The 20,080-nt window shown below is 51.9% G+C and overlaps 1 protein-coding gene across 1 annotated transcript in view; it reads right to left on the reverse strand.

Moving 5' to 3' along the window:
* Positions 1-3,357: 3,357 nt before the first annotated feature.
* The window catches only part of LOC110482787 (hydrocephalus-inducing protein), a 69,166-nt gene continuing 52,443 nt past the window's right edge, over positions 3,358-20,080 (reverse strand). Inside the window, exons 36-59 of the mRNA XM_077786248.1 lie at positions 19,967-20,067; positions 19,167-19,774; positions 18,527-18,685; positions 17,952-18,121; positions 17,594-17,776; positions 17,237-17,356; positions 15,827-15,986; positions 15,556-15,728; positions 15,201-15,399; positions 14,406-14,505; positions 13,756-13,855; positions 13,102-13,270; positions 12,587-12,825; positions 12,202-12,274; positions 11,370-11,574; positions 10,785-11,017; positions 10,006-10,157; positions 8,479-8,671; positions 7,814-7,922; positions 6,986-7,234; positions 6,499-6,641; positions 5,625-5,846; positions 4,299-4,459; positions 3,358-3,794 (exon numbers count right to left, since the gene is read on the reverse strand). Of these exons, the coding sequence (XP_077642374.1) occupies positions 3,668-3,794; positions 4,299-4,459; positions 5,625-5,846; positions 6,499-6,641; positions 6,986-7,234; positions 7,814-7,922; positions 8,479-8,671; positions 10,006-10,157; positions 10,785-11,017; positions 11,370-11,574; positions 12,202-12,274; positions 12,587-12,825; positions 13,102-13,270; positions 13,756-13,855; positions 14,406-14,505; positions 15,201-15,399; positions 15,556-15,728; positions 15,827-15,986; positions 17,237-17,356; positions 17,594-17,776; positions 17,952-18,121; positions 18,527-18,685; positions 19,167-19,774; positions 19,967-20,067 (4,348 nt within the window). The 3' untranslated portion in view covers positions 3,358-3,667. The remainder of the gene's footprint in view (positions 3,795-4,298; positions 4,460-5,624; positions 5,847-6,498; positions 6,642-6,985; positions 7,235-7,813; positions 7,923-8,478; positions 8,672-10,005; positions 10,158-10,784; positions 11,018-11,369; positions 11,575-12,201; positions 12,275-12,586; positions 12,826-13,101; positions 13,271-13,755; positions 13,856-14,405; positions 14,506-15,200; positions 15,400-15,555; positions 15,729-15,826; positions 15,987-17,236; positions 17,357-17,593; positions 17,777-17,951; positions 18,122-18,526; positions 18,686-19,166; positions 19,775-19,966; positions 20,068-20,080) is intronic.

A 20,080-nucleotide genomic window follows, 5' to 3' on the forward strand; every position in this document is an offset into this window, starting at 1 on the left:
CATATAATTGTGCTTTCCCATAAGCCTGGATAAAGTCGATCCGCATAGTGGCTGCATCGCGCCAGATGCTTGGGCTAATAGCTTTGTACAATTATCCTCCCATTCCTGTCTAAACACAATCATTCCGGCACCATCAAGTATCATGCGACCTATTCGCTCAATATCAAAGGGAAGCAGGTCGTCATTACTAAAAAGACCATCGATTAATGTGGAGACCATGGCCGATTTGATTCCTTTTTCTGCAATGGCTTTGACAATTGACTGTACATCTTTTGGGTTTACCGGGGCATATACCCTCTGCTGGTTCCCTTCCGGGCTGGTGATCCTCACCGGGAAGGCTTGTACGGCAGCCGCTGGGGACCATTCAGCACAGGCTATTTTTATTTCTCCCCAGTTGGTAAACTGGGCTGGTTCGTATTGTGGCTGCTTTTCGGTGCGGCCTAAAGCTTTACTTGGTTTTGTTTTAAATTGCGTTGGCTCTATTCTCTTCGTCTCAGAGTCCCAGCTGGCTCCCGACAGCTCTTCCGAGCTGCCGGAGCTGCTGCTGGACTCAGAGTCGGAAGTCGAATGCCAGCGCACTTCCGGGGCTCGGTGCCGTTTTGTGCGGCTCCGACCCTGCTCCTCCCGCCGGGGGTGGCGCCGCTGCCGCCCCCCGGGCTCGCCCTGCCTCCTGCAGGGGGGGGTTCCTCCCTTACATGGTAGTGGCGTCAGGCGTGGCTGCCAATTGGCTCCGAGCCCTCTGCCGCTCTCCTCCTCTTTCTCCCGCGCACGCGCATTAACAAAACTCCGCGCCTCTGGGCTCTTTGCGCCGAGACTGCCCGCGCCCCACCCCTCCCCTTGGCTGCCGGCGCCATTTTCAAGGGGATACGGGGGCGGCGTGGGTAGGATCTCCTCCCGAGCCGCGGCCTCCGCGCCTCTGGCTTCCCCCGCCAGGCTCTGCCAAAAGAACTCTGCGCGCTGCTGCACCTCCGGCAGCGGGTCACTGACCGGCAGTGGTGGGGCGGATGGGGAAGCCGCGGATTTTTGGGAGGTTTCCGCGGGGGGGTCCCGGGCCCCGGGCCGGGGTGGGGGGCGACGCGCCGGGCCCCCCCAGATCCCCGCTCCCGGGTGGATCGTCCTCAGGGGCGGTTTGCGTTGCCACTCCTACCCCTAGCTTGGGTGTAACTAATAAACACGTACGCGCCGCGCTCCATGTCTCCTGCTCTTCTATTGCTCTGCGCAGAGCTTTCTCTACTTTGCCCCATGCCTTAAGGCATTTGCCGCTGCTTGAGGATTTTGTGTCCTCGGCCAGCACGGCTGTGCATTTTTCCCATATCTCCGGATGCAAAACATCCACAGGGCGTTAAATTGCCCCAAGCTCAAGCAGCCTTGCTATAGCAAGATAAAAGTCTTTGAGCTTACACTCAATTCCCCATTGCTTATGAACCTCACTTACGACCCTGGCGATGGCATCCATGACGACCGCGGGTCCTGGGACGTCTCCCCCGCCGAGAACACGGTTTCACCGGTCTGGCCGCTGCTCTTGTCCAGGCGACACCCGCTACCCGAGCGAATTATTCCCGGGCTTCAGCACCAGTTATGTTGCCTTCATGGAAGACAACGGCGACCTGGTTTCAAGGAACAGCACGGCAGCCCAGTCTCTCCTGGGCCACTCGGGCTAACGACACACGCAGGACACCAATGTGGTGGACGGTCGAAAGCGTTTATTATCTGATCTCATGGGTTTAAATAGTCTTGGGGGACTCTGCTATGTCAGGAGGGGGTTGGCAGGGTCTCTAGGGTTAGTTAGGAGTGGAAGACTACTGGGTTAGGTGTGGTTACATTCTTTGGGGTAATGGATAACATGTTGCAGGGTGAAAGGGGGATGGGGGTCTTTCTTTCCGTCACATCCCGAAATCTTCCGTTCGCCTGTCCCTATCTACTACACTTGGACTTGATAAACTCCATCTTATTGGACTCAGCCCATATATCCATCAAACAAGCTGACAACAATTTATTAACAATTGTTTATTAACAATGAATTTAAAATTATTTAGTAGGTAATTAAAGTTATAAGTATGTAGTTAGAAGATAAGCTGGAGGTGTTCACTGGAGCTTGGAAGGGTAGCTGCAGAGGTTTCCAGGTGGGAGACCATCAGCAGCAGGAGGCACGATGGTGCTGGCTCCAGGCGGATGCACCAGCTGACACAAATGGTGCTCCTTGGGTATTGGCTTCCAGAGCACCTCCTTCTTGAGTCCCTGGTCTTCCACTGTCTCCTCTAAAGTTTCACCAAGACTATTCTGCTCCTGGGCTCTGCCTTTCAGAATCACCTGCCCCATCTTCTGAGCCGGATTCAGGTTAGGAATCCTAGGAAGAGAGGGACTGGTATTAACCAGACAAACATTCCAGGCCAGCTGCTTTTCTGTCTCCTTGCAGAGTACATAGTGTTGCATCCTCTCTCTGTGCAAGCAGTGAGCAGCAGATTTAACAGCTGTACTCGCTGCATGGAGGACAGGAACAGGAAATTCCACCTGAACCTGAGGAAGAACTTTCCTGTGCAGGTGCCATGCTGCCAGAGAGGGTGGGGTGTGTCCCTCACTGGAATTATTCCAGAGCCCTCTGGACACAACCCTGTGCCATGTGCTTTGGGATGAACCTGCTTGCGCAGGGAAGTAGGACCAGATGACCTACTGTGGTCCCTTCCACCCTGTCCCATCCTGTGATCGCCCAGTGGTACCCATCAAAAGCATGAGATGGCAAGTGTGTCGATGTTTCCCACCTGCACAGCACGGTGGTCTGAAACATCCCCATGAACTTTGGGGAGAACTGCACATGAAAGGTCTGCTTCTGGCCAGGAGCAAGGATGCCATGGCAGGGGTTGATGGAGAACAGTGGCAGGCCATGAGTGAAATCTGTGAAGATTTCCAGGGCAGAACCAACACGCTTTGAGTAGAGTAGCCTCTTGGAACAGTCCTGCTCCTCGGGCTGCTGCAGCTCCTGCTTGAAATCCTGCTCCTGCTTGGCAGGCTGCTGCAGCCGCCGAGCCTCAGAAGGGTGAATTTGGAAAGGATGCTCCTGCTGCCACCTAAAACGATCCAGCAGCTTTCTGTAACGCTTTAAAGTAGCAGAGACGAACTGACCTGCATAGAGGAAGAGAACACCTTTCAATGACAAAATCCTGTGTTCCCAGCAACTCTGCCTCCTGTGCAGGTAGCTGGAAGAGAGCTGGGATGCACTTGGAGCATCCCTGACCAAGTACTTTTGGCAGGAAATAAGAGTGTCTGGGAGCAGAGTCTCTGCCTGCAGCACACACTCCTGTGCCAAAGCAGGAGAGTTGGTTTTAGACAGTGACTTTGCATTTGCCCTGGAGTGGGGAACTGCGCACAGACAGTGGCTGCAGGGCAGCTCACTTGTTACACCATTGCTTTTCACAGTCTCAGACTTCTCAAAGAGATGACATGACATCCCCCTTCCCAGTCCTGACCCAGCACATGGCTCTCCCCAGAGCCTGGCTCAGCTCCTTTGCAGAGCAGAAGTGGCAGAGCAAGAACAGAAGGGGCTGAAAGGCAGATGGGGACAAGGAGAAAACTCTCCAGCTGCAGCTGGGAAGCTGCTGATGAAAGTGGACATGTGGACAAGGATGAAAAAGCAATTTATGTTGTGAAGTGGCAGTCTTCTCCCAGGCCCTCAGCTACCAAGTGAAATGCCCTTACTCATCTGACCAGTTGCGAATGGCTTCTTCACCGCTTCACTATCTGCAGCTTTCTCCCAGGAGTATTCCAGGGCTACCTTCCCCGTGTTGCATAGCCTGAAACTGAAAAGCAAGAAGGAGGAGTAACAAAAAATGTCCAATAAATATAAAGCAAATAGTACAGTAACACTGTCTGATGGACTCCTGGTACTGCTTTCTGCCGAGGAGCATCTTCTTCGCCAGGCAACTCTGCCATGCTTAGACTGCTGTCGTGAGTGGCCCCAAAAAGTATTTCAGAGTCTGGAAGTTTAAGAGGAAAGGGCCAACATGATGTCCAGGACACTGAAGCTAAGGGGCTTACTCTGGCCTTTAGGTCTTGGTTTGACTGCAAACTTATTCTTGAGCAGATGCAGACATGCAGTGAAAGCAAATCCATGGTTGTTCTCAGCAGAAAGGTATGGCAGCACTGAACCTCTCCTGACCACCACCAGCTGCTTGGCTTTGTGTGCACATAAATGGGCCTGTGCTGGTTTTGGCTGGGGCAGAGTTCTGGGAACAGGGCACTGGGCCAGCCCTGGGCAAAGGCAGCTCCTGCTCGCAGGGCCCTGCCTGGCCTCCAGCACTCACGTGGTTGTCCTTGTCTGGAAGGGCAAGGTATCCTTGAACTGAACCACGGTCGTGTTCAGCTTGAACTGGGTGTAGGCAACAACGGCACTGAGGTACACCTCCAACTCCTGGCTGCTCTCCTCCACCACAGTGTGAGCTGGCTCCGGGGCTATCTCGATCACCTGCAAACAGAGAAGGGAGGAATCACAGAGCAGAGCCCAGAAAGTCAGGCTGAGAAAGGAATCTTCTTGGCCTCCAAGATCAGCCTCACGGAGGGACTAGAAAGGACCACTCACTTTTACTTCCCTGGAAAGATGACAACATTGAGACTGCTCTGCTACAGTAGTTGTTTCTACCCACGGATCAAAGCAGTCACTAGCACAGCTGTTAATATATCGACGGAGACTATAGCTGTGCTCTAGTCCTGTACTTCAACCTTGTAGAGGCACTGACTCTTTTCCTGGTCCCCTTGAAATCCAGCAGGTCTCAAAATTTGGTTTAAGTTCCCCTGCTGGAGTTCTGTGGATGGAGAACCCCAAGACTGAAGAGTTCTAGAAAGCACCTTTTTCTTCTTGTCTTAGGAGAAAGTGCTTTCCAGATGTCTTGTGTGGAGCAACAGCTACATTGCTGGGAGCTGAGGATGGGCATTTTGGGATGTGAAAGATCTCACTAGGAAAGTCTCCACCCTCACATGTTCTGGTAGAAAAGAGGATGGTATAGAGGCCTTAAAATGGTCCAGAAACTCAGAAAGAACCATCACCCAAGATGAGTGTGTTAGGCAATAATGACAATAAAAGCAAGAAGCTCTGGAGATGATCCTTCTCTGGACTCCTCCATACTGTCATTGGTGCCTGAGCTACTCCATGATGAGATATCCCACACAATACAGAGACAATCAAATTCTCTGGTATCCAGGCAGACAAAACTTGGGGTTCATATGCAGGAGAAGTGGATTTCTCTCCGCTTTGAAAGAAGGGGCAGAGTGCAGCAGACTTAACTCCTTGTTGGCAAAAAGGCACGAAATGAGGTGAAGAGATTTCTAACACCATAAAATGGGATAAACTAAGAAAACGTTCCCCATTCAACACAGGCTGCAACACTCATGCTTGTGGCACAGACTGATGCAGTTTGGGTGTGGCTAAAGGTCTCTTGCCAAAAGGCTTCCCCCTCTCGTGTGAGTGTATCCAGTCACTGTGTTTCCACCTCTCCCCTGGAATGCACTGCTGGTGAACCTCACGGCTGTCCAATGTCCAGAGAAAGCAGGAGCTGCTCAGCCAACAGTGATGGTGTTATGGTGGTTCTTTGTGTAAAAGCTGGGTTGGCTTTTTTGGCCATTTTGCTTCTAACCTTTTCTTTTTGAGGCCAGCTGGCTGCCAGGTCTTTCTTGGTCGTTTCCTTCCATGTGACGATGCACATTTGGTCATCCCAATCAGGAACCTTCCTTTGTGGCAGCTCAAAGTTAATCTTGGTCACCTTACAGCTCACAAGGTGCCTCCTGAAGGTGGCTGGGACATCTGATTTCAAGATCACTGTGATGCCCTTGGCACAGCCAGGATGGAGATGTCCCACCTAGGGAGAATCAGAGAGGGAGTCAAGACCAAATTGGAAGCCTGGTCCCTGCCAAGGTGTCCTGGTTTGACAAGGAAGTGAGTTTTCTCAGGAAGTTGGGGTCAAACCAATCAGTGGTCAGATTTGAATGCTGACACGTGGTGTGACCACTGAAGACACTGGAAACACGTCTGAGAACACAGGGGGGTTAAAAGCGGAGAACTCCAGGGCAACTCTCTCTTTTGTTCCAGTCAGTGAAGAGCTCAGACCTCCCCTGCCCAGCCACGGGCTGGGTGCGGGAGGGGAAGCCATGCGGCCTGGGAGAGGTCAGCCAGGGGGCAAAGGGACTGGAACTGGGCCAGCCCCTGCGGACGGTAGGCCAGGACTGACAGCAAAAGGGACTGATGTGGTGAACACCTATGCCAGGAATCTGCACCTCAGAGTGGATGTACACAAAGTTGGATATCCAAAAGTATGAACAGAAGGTGCCACCTCCCATAACATGAAGCCTTTTCTGCAAGGCTGGCAGCCATGGCCCAGCCAAGCCAGGGGCTGCATCTCCTCCGTGGCACTGGAACAGGCTATCACTGGTACGTGAGGACTCCCTGCCAGCTCCTGGGAACACCAGGGCAGGGCTTGAGCAATGGGGAAAGGCAGACCAGTCCATGCTCACCTTGGGGGAGAACTGGAATGGGGCGTCTGTCTCCCACTCAAAGCGCATGACCTTTGTACGGGTGTGGTTGGTGATGGTGAAGGTCCTGCGGCAGGGCTTCCTGACAGGACAGTACCCAAACTGGAGGTGATTCACTCTGACAGCTGTAAAGGAGGAGAGCAAGGGATCTCAGCATGCAGGGAGCTCCACCTGCCCCCCTCACGTGCACAGACACCTGCATGTTCAATGCTTCCTTGCTCCAAGCCTTCCTCCCTCTGGAGGGAGTGCCCCAGGCAATTCCCCATCCCACCACTTCCAGGGAAACACCCTGACACGTCCCTAAGCCAGCGACATGCAGCACAGCACACGCTGCTCTGCACGCATGGCTGCCATGCCCACAGGCCACCAAGCCCTGTGGGTGACAGCCCAGGCCTGGATAGAGGGAGGACACACATGATCCGACATTTTCCTCTTCCTTGCTACACCTTGGCAGCCTGTCCTCTCTTACCATCAATGATGTCTTTCTTCAGACTGCTCTCAGCATTCCTCTCCTGGATGTCTTCCTCTAATCCACCGAGGGTGAATTCATCCCTGTGGCCTTCACCCACCAGCTCTATTTGGGTCATGCAGATGTCCCCCACTAACAGACAAATCTTCTCTTCCAGACGTTGAGCCAGAGTGGGTTTAAAAATGACATCAAACTTTGTCGATTGCCCAGAACACAGAAGGAAGAAAAGCTTCTTTGGGGGCTTGCTCTCTGCACAGCAACGGAAATCAGATTAAGTGATACAGCTGTACAGAGGAAATATTTCCACAGGATAGATGAGGAATAAGAGGTTGAAACCAGCTGCCTTCTAAGCACAGGTTCTACCCCCAGTGGCCCCAGAACCTCTTCCTCTGTTCACAGGACTGCCACCTCCAGACACAGCACCACTTAAGCAGCTTAACCTCAGGCTGATGCCCAGCCCTCATTCCATTTGCTTCCAGCCATATGCAAAGCTGAGCCAAAGAGTGCTTTTGGCTTCTGCTGGCTGTCTCTGTGCTCAAGGGCTGTGTGTGTTCAGGCTGGTACCTTCCCACATGCAGCAAATACTTCAGAGGGTCCACTGAGGTAGTGACAGCCCCCCACAACTCAACCCACCATGTCTAGAAGAACAGAAGAACTTCCTACAACTTGCTAGGAGGAGACCCTGCAAAAAGTCCCCAAGAAAAGCTTGGGAGACAGAGCCCAATAAAAGAAAGTGTGCCTAACATCTGGCTGCTGCTCGGAGAAGCCAAGAGCAGGGCACAGGCTTTCCCTCTTTGCATGATCACACTTCATGGTTAATGGATTTACCGTTTCCAACGGAGTTCTCTTCCACATCTCCAGTGCGGAATATCCTGAGTGTGGAGGCCCTCCTTCTCAAGAAGAACACTCCATGCTTATCCTCCAGGCATAACATAAACTGAGAAAAGGGAACCCAGAGCACAATGATACTGGTGTGAGTACAGGATGGCACAGGGAGACTGACACCACAGTGCTGCTGATCCTGCATGAGAGCCCAGCACCTCTCCCACTACAAACAGCATTTAGCACAAAAGTTAAGTCAAACCAGCAGGAAAAAAGGGTGTTCAGAAGCATCTGGATAGAACTGACACAGAACCAAACAGGACAGAAAGTAATGGGCAGAATGTAATTAAAGCACAACTAAGTTTACTTAAAAGGTAGTAAACTAGGATCAAATACAATCTAATGGAAGTGGGAAATCACACATGTCCATGAGAACAGAGGGTGACCTGAGAGACAGGGGAAAACACCACTTTTCTTGTGTTCAACTTAGAAGAAGAAAGCCTGGATGGAAAATTTCCAAGAACTCTCTTCTTGGAGAACAGATGTCGGTCACTTGCTTAAAAAGAATTCTGACACCTCTTCCCAGGTGTGCCATGTTTTTTGGGACCCTTCCCCTGTGCCACAAGCACTTGCTCCCAAACCAGACCATTCCTCGAGCAGGTCCTCCTCACCTCCACAGGTGCGATGCCATTGTTACGGACGACCAGGGGCAGCGTCTCTGAATCCCCCACCTGGAGCCTCTTGAAGCGCAGCACGGCATTTCCCCTCTTGCTGCGAGCACTTGGGCACACGACTGTCAGCTGTGGCTCGAGCCCCTTCCCGCTGATATGGAAGGTCACGATCCGAGGTTCAATTCTCACAGAGCTGCAGGAGAGACACAGAAACAATTTCAGCTGGCACTAACTCATTTCTCACGGGCAAGTTAAGCAGCAAGGGCCACCCACAGTGTTTTCCCTGCTTGGTGCTCATGTACCGCACAACACAGCCCCCACCAGCCTCTTCCCAATCCACTCAGGGCCATTCACAAGAGGAATCTGCTCCAAAGAGCCAGAGCCTTCCACAATAACAGTTAAAACTAATTCCACTTAATTGAATCAAGCAGTGCAGCAGGTAAAAAACGAGGCATCAGATGAGATATGGCAAATCCCCTGGCTGCAGTGAGATGAGACATGCAACAAGCAAAAGCATAGCTTAATTGTTGTAGTGTGTTTTTATACTCCTGTAACAGTTGTGCAGCGGCTCGCCCCTCCACCCGCCATTTTCTCCCAGCGGCTCCGCCCCGCGTTTTCCCGCCGCCCCCTCAGCGCCGATCTCCCTCACAGCGCTCGGGCACTTCCCCGCTCCCCGCTCCCTGGTCCGTCACTCGGCTCCCAGCGCCTTCCTGCCGATCTGCTCCCTGGGCCTCGAGGGATTGGATGAGGGCCCGGGCTCCCTCCCTTCAGTTTCCCCATTGGTTTTTGTGTCTGTCTATCCTTTCACCTTCCACTGCCCCAAATCCCGCACGGGTCAATGGGCGTTCCCTTCCCCCTGCTACCGCCCCGCTATTTAAGACGTTGCAAAAGCCTCGAGGGCGCTTTTGGCTACTGGATTCTCCGTGGCACTGGGTTCCCCGGAGCCTGGATTAAACCTGAAATTGTTTCCCTAGCCTTGAGTCGGCTCCCTTGTTATCTCCTCGGACGCCGCCTCTCCGCCACCCAAGGCAGACAGTGAAACTTCTGCCTCAGCCGCTCCCCGGCTCTCCTGGAGATCCAGGGGAGCGTTCCCCGCAGCTGGCCGTGCCTCTGCCGGGCAGGGGAAGCCCGGCGGCTGCAGCTTGGCACGGCGGCACTTAATGAATGCCAGGGAATCAGAGGATCACTTAATTGTACGGAAACAAAGAGCAAAATGTGCCTGCTGACCTGCTGGCACAGAAACTGCTTCATCTAAGCCTTTGTACTTGGAAACGGCCAGAGCTCAGCTGCAGCACATCTCAGTAGCTTCCAATTCGCTACGGAGTATTTCCCTGTCTTCATGGTTTCTCACAGAGAATAAATCATCAGCCTCGTTTTTCTGCTCTAAGAGTTACTCCTAGATCATCTGATGCCAAGAACTCTGCCTAAGGCTACCAAAAGCATTAGAGCTAACAAGAGGTCTGTGCCTTCCCAGGGGAGAGGCAGCTGTCAGTGAGGCCTCCCCCAGTATTTCACAGGGTTAGTTACCATTTTGGGATGACAAGGGAAGCCTTGATAATGCAGTCGTAGTCCTGTTCGTCTGGTGGGGTGAAGGTCACCTTCACAAGAGCATAGGATGAGGCGGCAATGGACATCTTGACTGGATCCACCTTGAAAATGCTTTCGATAGGGTTTTTTTCCTTGGGGGAACCCACAGAGCAGTGTTAGGAGAAAATACCTTTCATCATGACACAGTTTTATTCATAAATGCATTACTGAGAACAGCCCCAGACAGTGTCTTCCTTCCTGCTTCCCTGGACAGGCTCCCTCCCTCCCAGGGCATGCTGACCTTGTGCTAAAGCATTGTGTGTTTTGAGACCTGGCAGCTGCCCCAGCCTATATGGGAGGTGGGCACTGCATGGAAGATCCTGCAAATAACCTAGAACTGGCCTTCAAAGAGAAGGAAAAGCCAGGGACCCTGAGAAAATGGTCTGCTTTGAGCCCTGGCATGTCAATTAATAACTGAGAAAATGCTCTCCTTTGAGCCCTGACATGTCAGTTCATAACAGCCCGTCTCCGAGTGTGCTTCCAAGACAGGTTTAGAAGGATTCACTTCTCCCACTGAAGACCCAGAGGTGTGAGCCAAAACCTTGCCCCAGACATGCAGAATTCCACACAACTGTTCCCTGGCTCTGCTGCTCTCTCCTGCAGTTTGAGCTGCACTGAGCTAGCCTAGTCTGGGCCACAGGAAGCAATGCATCTGGAGAACAAAACAGGCTCTCACACGGCCTTTAGAGGACAACCACCACCTTGGCCTCAGTTCTTACCTCTCCAGGCAGGGGTTTGATGGAGAGGGCCACATCACATGGCAGACGGCTTGCATTGTAGATATTGAAATGAGCTTCAGCCTCTTGCCCAACCACAACCTTGTGGAAGACGAATTTGTTCTCATCTCTGATGAACAGGCCCGCGCCTTTCAATGACTGCAGCTCGTGGCAGAAGTTGGTGCTGCTGCAGATCGGGTACTCCTTGAAGATTAACTTGACATCTTTAACAAGTGCTGTGGACAGACCAGATGGGTGAGCATGGAGAAGCCTCCCTGATGACCCTGCTGGCCTCTCAGAAGCCTTGATAAGCCCTTTCTGCCTGGGTGACTGCTAAACCCAGCCTTGGGTGGGGGAGCTGGCTGTGAGGATGGAGCTCAGTCAACCTCAGTCTTAGAGAGCATTGCTTTCCTTTTATCCTTCCATGCATCCCTCTCAGCCTGGAAGGGATGAGTCCACTGGTGGACTTGAAGAGGGCTGGAACCTCTGAGGATTTTAAGGTGGGACACCAGGGCTAGCGTGCCTCTCTATCCAAGCAGCAAGTTTAGGCGCTGATCAGCAGCAGGTGTGACTGTGGGCAGTAGGTACCTGGGAAGTAGGACTCGGCCATCAGGGTAAAGGGAATGCCGAGGGGATTGTCCTTGGGGTCTCTTCCTGTGATGTCAATGTAGAGCTGCTCCTCATATATCCCCTCTTGCCTGGCGAAGCATTCCACTCTGATCACCTGCTGGCCCCACGGATGGACAGAGCCAGAGCAGGGGGACACCTTGAACATGCCAAGAATGAGGCGATCCTGCAGAAAAAGTTCCAGGAGAGGCTGATGGCTAATAGCTGTGCCTTCAGCACCCCAGCAAGGAATATGTCCTGCCTTGGCTTCCAGCTGGGCCCAAGCACCCAGTCCCAGGGCAGGGAAGGATGACTGCATGGCCCAAAGGCAGCTCCAGGCTGAGAGCAACAAGGCAAGAGGAGCTGCAAGTCTGTCCCAAGTGGCAGAGAGAAAGGAGTCCGAGTGTTAAGAATGAAGGTGGTAGCTGTGATCCTTCAATCTCCAGAGGTAACACAGGAGAGCAGAAATATCTGTGAGAAATGATGGGAGAGAGGTAGAGACTGGGAACAAGAAAAAGCAATGTTGTCTGAGCTCTGTGGACTGGGAGTTCAGTGGGGGATGTTTTTGCTTCTGTGGTGTTCACAGGCCTATGCTGGCTCACAGCTACCAAACACAGGACCTGCTCCCCCCTCTGTTGACCCTACAACTCCAGGTCAGAGCCAGAGTACAGAACGTTCAGTGGGACTGAGCAGATACTGGACTCCATCCTGCAGACCACGTCCCACCCTGTGGCGATGAGCCCCCAGGCCTGGGCACAGCAGCATCTTCTCACATCCCTTGCAGCAGCACTACTGGGGAGCAGGAGTCATTCACCTGTGTTGAGGAGCTTGATTTCCTTCCTGTTGAGAGCTCTGTAGCTGATGGAGCAGATTCCTCTTGCTTTGAACTGAGGGGAGAAAGCAAAGATATCTGTCATGCTGAGCTCCCCTGCCTTTCTCTGAGGCCAAAGCTGGCCTTCCTCCTCACAGAGGAAAGCCTTCTTGCTCCTGATGGCTCCCAGAGAGCAGCCTGTAGCACCCATTGCTGGACAGAGCAGCTTTATCACCAGCTTTGTACTACACATGGGGATACTGAGACATTTTTTTGTTCCCTCTCCCCTAGCCAGGGATGCAAATGGATGATAGCTGTGGCTGCCTGCCACATACCAGCTGTGGGGTGGTGCCTCCTCAGAGGAAGGGTGGTGCAGGGCTTCTCATACCTTTTGCTTTCCAATGCAGATGCACCCTTGTCTGCTTGGCGGATGTGGAATTTGAAGTTGACCATGCCTTTGTTCTTCAGCACAAGAGTCCGGCTCTTCCTGGTGCCCTTGATCATGGTACCGAAGTCGGTGGGTGAGGCAGGCTCAATGCTGTACTTGCTGTACTCGGCTCTTGCTGACACCTTCAATGGGATGTTGGCGACAGCCTGGCCTCCTTCCCTTGAGCTGCCATCTATCACCTGTGTCCACAGGAAGGGAGGTAACCAAAGCAAAGAGGCCAGCCTCTACCCCAGTCCCAGCCTCCACATCCATCCATTTACCCTCCCTGTTTAAGCACCTCCTCCAGAGTCAGATGCTCAGCTCCACTTAGGAAGCCTCCCAAATGGTTTTGAAAGGCTTTGTTTGTGTATGTAGCAGAGAGGATTCTCCAGTAAAGCCCTCCTTCCATTAGACACCTATCCTGTTTATGCTCCCAGAACACCGTGTGATAACACAGCCTGGTCCAGGCAGCTCACCTGGCAGTACAGGATGGGCTTGTTCTTGAGGACAATTTCACTTGTGGGGTGGAAGAGCATCTCAATATTCACACCAGACTGGGAGGCAGTCAGCATGCCTGACTGAGGCTCAACAGTGAAGTGGGATGCCAAGTCTTGCATCCTGGGACCTGCATCCTTCAGCATGAAACTGGGGAGAAAGGGAAGGAATGGAGATCTCTGCAGTTAAAAATATAGGTGCCACCAGCACAGCCAGGACTTTGCATTGGACCAGAAAAAAAGAAATGGGAGAGTCCAGCTCTGCTCAGGGAATCCTGGATCTTGACAGAGAGTGCAGTCAGTCACGAGGTTACTGCAAGAAACCTTAAGACAAAATTTTTCATTCACTCCTTTACAGAGTCTCAGAAAGAGAAAGGAGGTGACCATCAAAGAAAGGCAATGAATCTCAGCATTTCAGTGGCTGACATTTCTGGGGCTCTCCTTTGGGCTCCAGCTGAGCTGTGAAGAACTGCTGGTTTGTGGCTGGATTCTCTGGTAGAATAATTGAGATCAGAGAGCCCAAGTTTTTTATTTACCATGAGGCAGCCAGCATGGAAACAGTTCTAGCCATTGACAGAGGGACAACACAGGCTTGGGAGCCTGAGGAAATGCTCACTACCAGGCAGCTGGACTCACCTGTACTCAATGTTGTATATCCCTTTGCTCTTCAGACTCAGGACTTTCTTCACATTATCCAGGACATTAATGGTTCCAAATTCCAAGCTTCCATCTGGACCTGCAGAAAACCCACAGAGCAAAGTCAAACATGGTTGCAGAATATACCAGGTCACAAACTACATGGAGGTCTTGGCACAAAACCCTTTTCAGCAAGTTTCCATTCTTGGAAGTGTTTTCCAGCTACTTGTCTACCCTTTCTCTTCCCACTCAAAATATCTGCAGGCTTAGTACCTAAGGAGCTTGTCTCCCATTTCCTCGCTTCCAAACACAAATCCAATTGCTTTATATGCTGTGCTGGGCCTGTGGGAGTTGCAACTGCCTGTTCACGTCACTGTTGTTTCAAAGCCCCAAAATCCAATCTGCACATGAAGCTGCACACTTCAGAGTTCAGAGGGGAGAGACTTAAGGCTGTCAGTGCGCTGACAATGCTTTATTCCATGCACCTTGCAGGGTACGTGCTTTATGTGTCCATGCCATCCTTGCATCCCATCCCATCCCATCCCATCTCATCCCATCCCATCCCATCCCATCCCAATGTGCTTTGGTTGCCCACCTCCCAAGGTAATGCAGTGCACCTGGACTGCTTTGTTTGGGAGGCATCCACTGACCTTCAGGGATGTCGATGCTCAGAGGAATGTCATAGACTTCTGCAGAGATTTTGATGTTTTCAGTCTGAACAATCCCCAGGATGTTTTCTGTATCTGAAACCTGAGGCAGCAAGAAACAGACACTGTTCATTAATTATTCTTTTGGTAGACAGCCTGACAGTCCTTGTCTCTGCTGGCTGCTTCCCCTACGGCCTCCCTGGCTTCACAAGCATTGGAGGACTCCCAAGCTTTGCTGTTTATCTCATGGGCTGCCCCAGTGGGATTCTGCTGCAGTAAAAAACCCTATCAGCCCAACTCTGCACTCCCACAGCAGGGAATGTTGCTGCTAAAGCATCCTTGAGAGGCACAGAGATGTAAGAACAACCACAAGAAGTGTGAGGTGTCTCAGAGCAGGTGGCATTGACAACCTTCTCCAATCACCTAGCACCCTCTCTGAAATGCAGTCCCTAATCCACGGGGAACAAAATCCCAGGGGGAGAGTTTGTTGCACTATGCAAGAGCTTCAGAGAACGTCCAGGAGGAATGTAGAGATCACGCTGCAGTCTGTACAACCACACAGCAACCTTCAACCACTCACAGGGACAAGGTGGTTGTGGTACAGGCTCAGGATGCAGTGTCTGGTTATCTGGGGGGATGTGGACGCACTGCACATTCTGGCAAACGCTGTGCAGAGGCAGAAGCTGGGGTCACAGCACCCTTGTGTCTGTCAGGTGCAGCTCTTCCTGGCTCTGTCCCTAGCAGCACACAGCTGCTCACTGTGCCCCGCTCTGCCAGGCAGGGCACAGCCCCTCTCACCTCTAATTGGAGGCTCTTCTCAATGCTGCCAGGCTGCCCGGCCTTGAAATGCACTGTCACTTCAAACTCTGAGCGGGGATCAATGGTGCCGTTATCTCGTGACAAGGAGAAGTCCTCAGCAAGGTCATCCAGCCCACTGAGCTGCCAGGCCACGGGCAGCAGGGTGTTGTTTCTCAGGACCAAGGTCCTGTTGTCAGTCCTGCAGAGACAGGAAGGCACTTGGTGTCAGCTGCCGGATGGTGACACCAGCCTGGCCACTGAATGCAACTTGGAGCAGCTCCATCCATGCCCTGGAAACCAGGGTCAAATATTTTCTCTTTGTCACAAGTTTTGGAGTGCTTGTGGGATGACTGACCTGTGCAGAAGCAGCTTGTCAAAAGACAGCTCCAGGGGGCTGACCTCCAGCTTCATGTGCACCCCATGGCAGCACAGGCTGAAGACCACTGGCTCTGGGTTCTTCCCAATGCTGCAGATGAGTTTGTCTTGCAGGAAGCCAGGGGAAGTGGGGTATGCCCAAATGGTCAGCTTCTGGACACGGCCCCACAGGAAGAAATTGAAAGTGTGTGAGCAGGAAGAGCAGCCCCTGGACACGTCTACGGTGCCTGCTCTGCCTGCCCTTCTCCTACCTGCTTCTCCTTTGGTTTCAGCGCCATCCTGTGAGAGTCCAAGTGGAACGTCGCTGCTTTCCCAGCATTCTCAAAGGAGAACTGGACCTCTATGTTCATGGGGGAGTTGTTGAGGATGGTTATTTTCTCCGAGTTGCTGGGACAGTTCTGGCACTTGTACCTGTCCACAAAAGGGGAAAAGGCTGCAGAGCAGACTGCTGCCTTTGCCACACACAGAGGAGAGCACCGTGTGCACCTGAGGAAGCAGTGCTGGAAGACCCTACTCTAACAAACAAGTGAGGGAAATGGATCCCAGTCAGGGGCATGGCCGTGTGCTCAGCCTGGCCTTACTCTGATGCCTTCCCCTGGACTTGGTGCCTCCAGCCCAGAAGCCTGATGATGCTCAGGCCACTTTGAGAGTTTTTGATACAATGCAAATTCAAAGGTGCCCAGAAAAATAACAGTGCACCAGGCACATGCGTTCTTTCCCCTTCTTTCTTGGTGTGCCTTCCCTGCAGGGTATAAAAAAAGGCTTTTGGAAAAAGAGTTTAGTTAATCTTTTTCATCAAAGTCATGAAACTGGTTTGAATTTCATGGGTTAGCTCAAAGTCTGAGAAAGAAATATAAAGCATCAATTTTCAAGAGAAATGCAAAAATATAACAAATGACCCTTCTCTCAGGTGTGGAAATGACTTTGGAGTGAAAGGGTAAAAGAAGCAAACACAAATCCCAGACCATCCATCAATCTGGCTAATGATTGTCTGCTATTTTAAACTATTTTGATTTCATTTCCTTGGGCTGTCAAAATAGACTTAGCCCTCCAGAGTTCCTATGGAGACAAGATCTGAAATATTATTGAAAAAAAAGAGTGACAGTAAAAGTAGAAATACACAATAGCTTCAATGAGAGTGTGTTTAGGCAAACTTTATCCAGCAGTGAGGATGCAACGTTTTTACAGGAAAATGTAATTCCTGCTGTACGTTCCTCCCGATACCCATTGGCAGGTCAACCATAAAATCTTATTAATAATTCCAGATTAAGAAAAGGTTTACAAAACCATCTACAGAATAATTGCTTGATCAGGCTACTTGCAGAGCTCAAAGCATTTCAAAAATCACCATAAAGTTCATTTTCTAAGGGGTGAAGCTGAGATGTGGAGGGGGACAGAAGTTGCCCCCAAATCACTTTTGGACTGGCAGCAGCTTGTGGCTCTGGCCACCAAGGCGGCCACCAAGGCACCCACTGGGCAGGCAGAGCAGCTCCTCCAAGGCTCATTTGCCTCTTATCTGCTCAAGTTCACACATCTGTGGTCCTTCAAACCCATGTGTCTCCCAGGACTCTGCTGGGGACTGCCCTGGATTGTGCCACCAGGACAGCCTGTTCTCCCTAGGTGTGTCCACAAAAGTGCAAAACCCAGCAGGGAGCACATACCAGTCTCTTGATTTCCCACACAGCAGCGGTCCAAAGTGGAATTGCTTTGTGCTCTCAACATATTCCTTGAAGATGATGTCATCTGCTTCCATGGTCTCCCTCCACTGTGGAAACACCAGCCTGGGCAGAGAAAGTGGGGAAGGAGAGCTATGAGATGCTCCAAGTAGGAAATGTAGTCAGAAAGCCAAAACCCTTCCTGGTGGCTGAGGCACCATCTGCCTTGCCAGCTCCAGCACAGGAGGAGGTGCTGGGTGACCTCAGGCAGCACGATCTGCCCAGGCAGAAACCCCAGGGGTCAGCCCTGGCTGTGAGTTCAGGGGCAGCTGTGCTGTGGGGGCTGCCAGGGGCCAGCCTTACCGTGGGTCCTGGCTGATGCTGGGGTACAGGCCGGTGCCACAGCAGGGCAGCTCGTACGCGTGCTTTGTCTGCACGAGCTCAAACCTCAGTGTCTGCTCAAATTTCCCTGGCTTTTTGGTGGAGAAGTGGACCTTCAGTTTCACCTCACCGTGGGCAGGCACTAGCCACTGGTACCGTTTCAGCCTGGCAATTAAAGAGGAGCCTTCAGACATTGCTGAGGAGCAAACGAAACAAGGAGGGTGCACTCGCCATCCCGTGGAGGCACTGGCACAGGGTCACTGTGGAGCTGGGGATGATGGGCCTTGTTTGGCAAGAGGACCAAAGAAGCAGAGGCATCACTTCATCCTGTGCGCCTCACCTGAGGAATTCTGTGGGGTTTGAGGCACTTTCCAGCATACTTTTGGACCTTGTTGCAGAGGAATCCTGGGGACTTCTCTGCTTCTCCTTTAGAGAGCTGTCTCTGCTGGCTGCTGTACCTGTCTTTGGTTGGCCCTCAGCAGAACTGCCCTTCACATTTGGGGCCTCGGCCTAAGGGGAGAGAGAAAAGGGAGGGAGAGGTGAGCCCTGAGACATCCCCATCCTGGAAAGCAAAATGAGGGTTTGTTCACCAACAGAAGAGAGAATAAATAAGTCAGTCCACCTGCCCATGGACTTGGTCTTCCTTATTGGTGTTTTGCCTAGGACACTCCTTCAAACTCAGGACTCTCCTCAAAGCAAGTTGATGGTTTTAAGTGATTTTTTACCTCTTGTCTTACAGAACTGCTCTGTCTCCACAGAGCTGTCTTTTTTGTCCCATCCCTGACAGAAAGGAGACCTGCAGACACGAGGCCCCATCACATCTTCACTACCTCTCCACAATGCTCTTTCCATCCAACCTGTCCCCCATGCCCCCATCCAGCCTGGTCCCTGCCCTGGCACCACTGGAGCACCCACCAGATTGTCTTCCACAGCAGCACCTCGCGGTGCCACAATGGTGAAGGGCTCCACACGCTCTGCCCGGCCCAGCCGCTCCTCTGGGTACTTGACCATGGAGAGCACAGCAGCAGGGGCAAGGGGAGGGCCGTCAGGATGCAGTCCCAGATGTTTCAGCATCTAAATCAGAAGAGAAAATCCTGCTTATACTTCTGTCTCCTTCATCCTTCTTCAAAGGCACTGGGCTTTTGGCAATGGGTTTTTTAACTTATATGAAGTATAAGTGCTTTGCTATGCCCAGTGGGGTGAGCAAGCTCCAGAGCAGAATCAAGAGCTACAAGTGGGACCAGGAGAGAAACCTCTCCCAAGTGACTCAGCGGAAGAAAACAATGACTATGAGCTGCCCTGTCCTGGGACTGTTTATAATGATTTCCGGGCTGGGAAACTCTGAACAGATGGGACACTTGTACACAAAGCACTCACACTTCCTGCCCATCTGAGGGATGGTGATAACCTCCCCATCCACACAGATGGTACAGAGCCATTGTGGAACATCATCAGGGGCCTGGACAAGGCTCTGTGCCATTATCACCTGGGGGTCACAATGCTCCAGGGCCCATGACCATGGCAAGCTCAAGATCTCAGCCTTGCAGGGTTTTACCTGGTCTTCTGTTGGCAGCTTCCCATCCCTCAGGATCTCCCTGATCATGGCCTTAGGATCTGAGACCTGGATGTCCAGGCATGGCACCCCAACATGCTTGTCACTGACTGCCCCTTCTGTAGCTTCACTTTGCATCCCCAGCTGAGATGACTGAAGACTCCTTTGGCCTACACGTTCACGTTCAGGCTTCTTCACCTTCTCCTGAGGCTTACTGGTTTTCTTTAGACCTTTGTTTTCACCTGAAGGCTGGGACTTGTTTCCCTTTTGGATCATAGGTAACTGCATAGTACCCTGAACTCTGTCCCAGGAGGAGAAAACCTCTGCGATGTTCTGCTGTGACGACTCGTAGATCTGAAACCTCAGGATCAAGTTCTCCATCTCAGCTGGGTCCCCTAGGATTTTGGCTTCCCCCTTCTCTGGGGCTTTGGTTTCCTCCTTCCCAGAGGTTTTGGTTCCCCTTTTCTGTGGGGCTTTGGAGTCCCACTTTTCTGGGGCTTTGGGTGCCCCCTTCTCTGAGGCTTTGGTTTCCTTTTTCTCTGAGATTTTTGTTTCCTTCTCTTCTGGGGCTTTGGTTTCCTTCCTCTCTTGGGCTTTGGTTTCTTTCTTCTCTGGGATTTTGGTTTCCTTCCTCTCTGAGGTTTTGGTTTCTTTTTTCTCTGGGATTTGTGTTTCCTTCTCTGGGTATTTGGTTTTCTTCTCTAGGATTTTTGTTTCCTTCTTCTCTGGGGCTTTGGTTTCCTTCTTCTCTGGGGGTTTGGCTTCCTTCTGTGGTTTTTCAGGCTGCTTCCCCACGGAGATACGTATATTTTCCTTCTTCTGCTTCTCTTCCTCCTTCTGCCTCTCTTCCTCCCCTAAGTCTTTTGCCTCCTTCTCAAGCTTTTGAGCCACCTCCTTCAGCTCCCTTCAGCAAACAA

Source organism: Lonchura striata, chromosome 13, assembly GCF_046129695.1.
Source record: "Lonchura striata isolate bLonStr1 chromosome 13, bLonStr1.mat, whole genome shotgun sequence".
Lineage (NCBI taxonomy): Eukaryota > Metazoa > Chordata > Aves > Passeriformes > Estrildidae > Lonchura > Lonchura striata.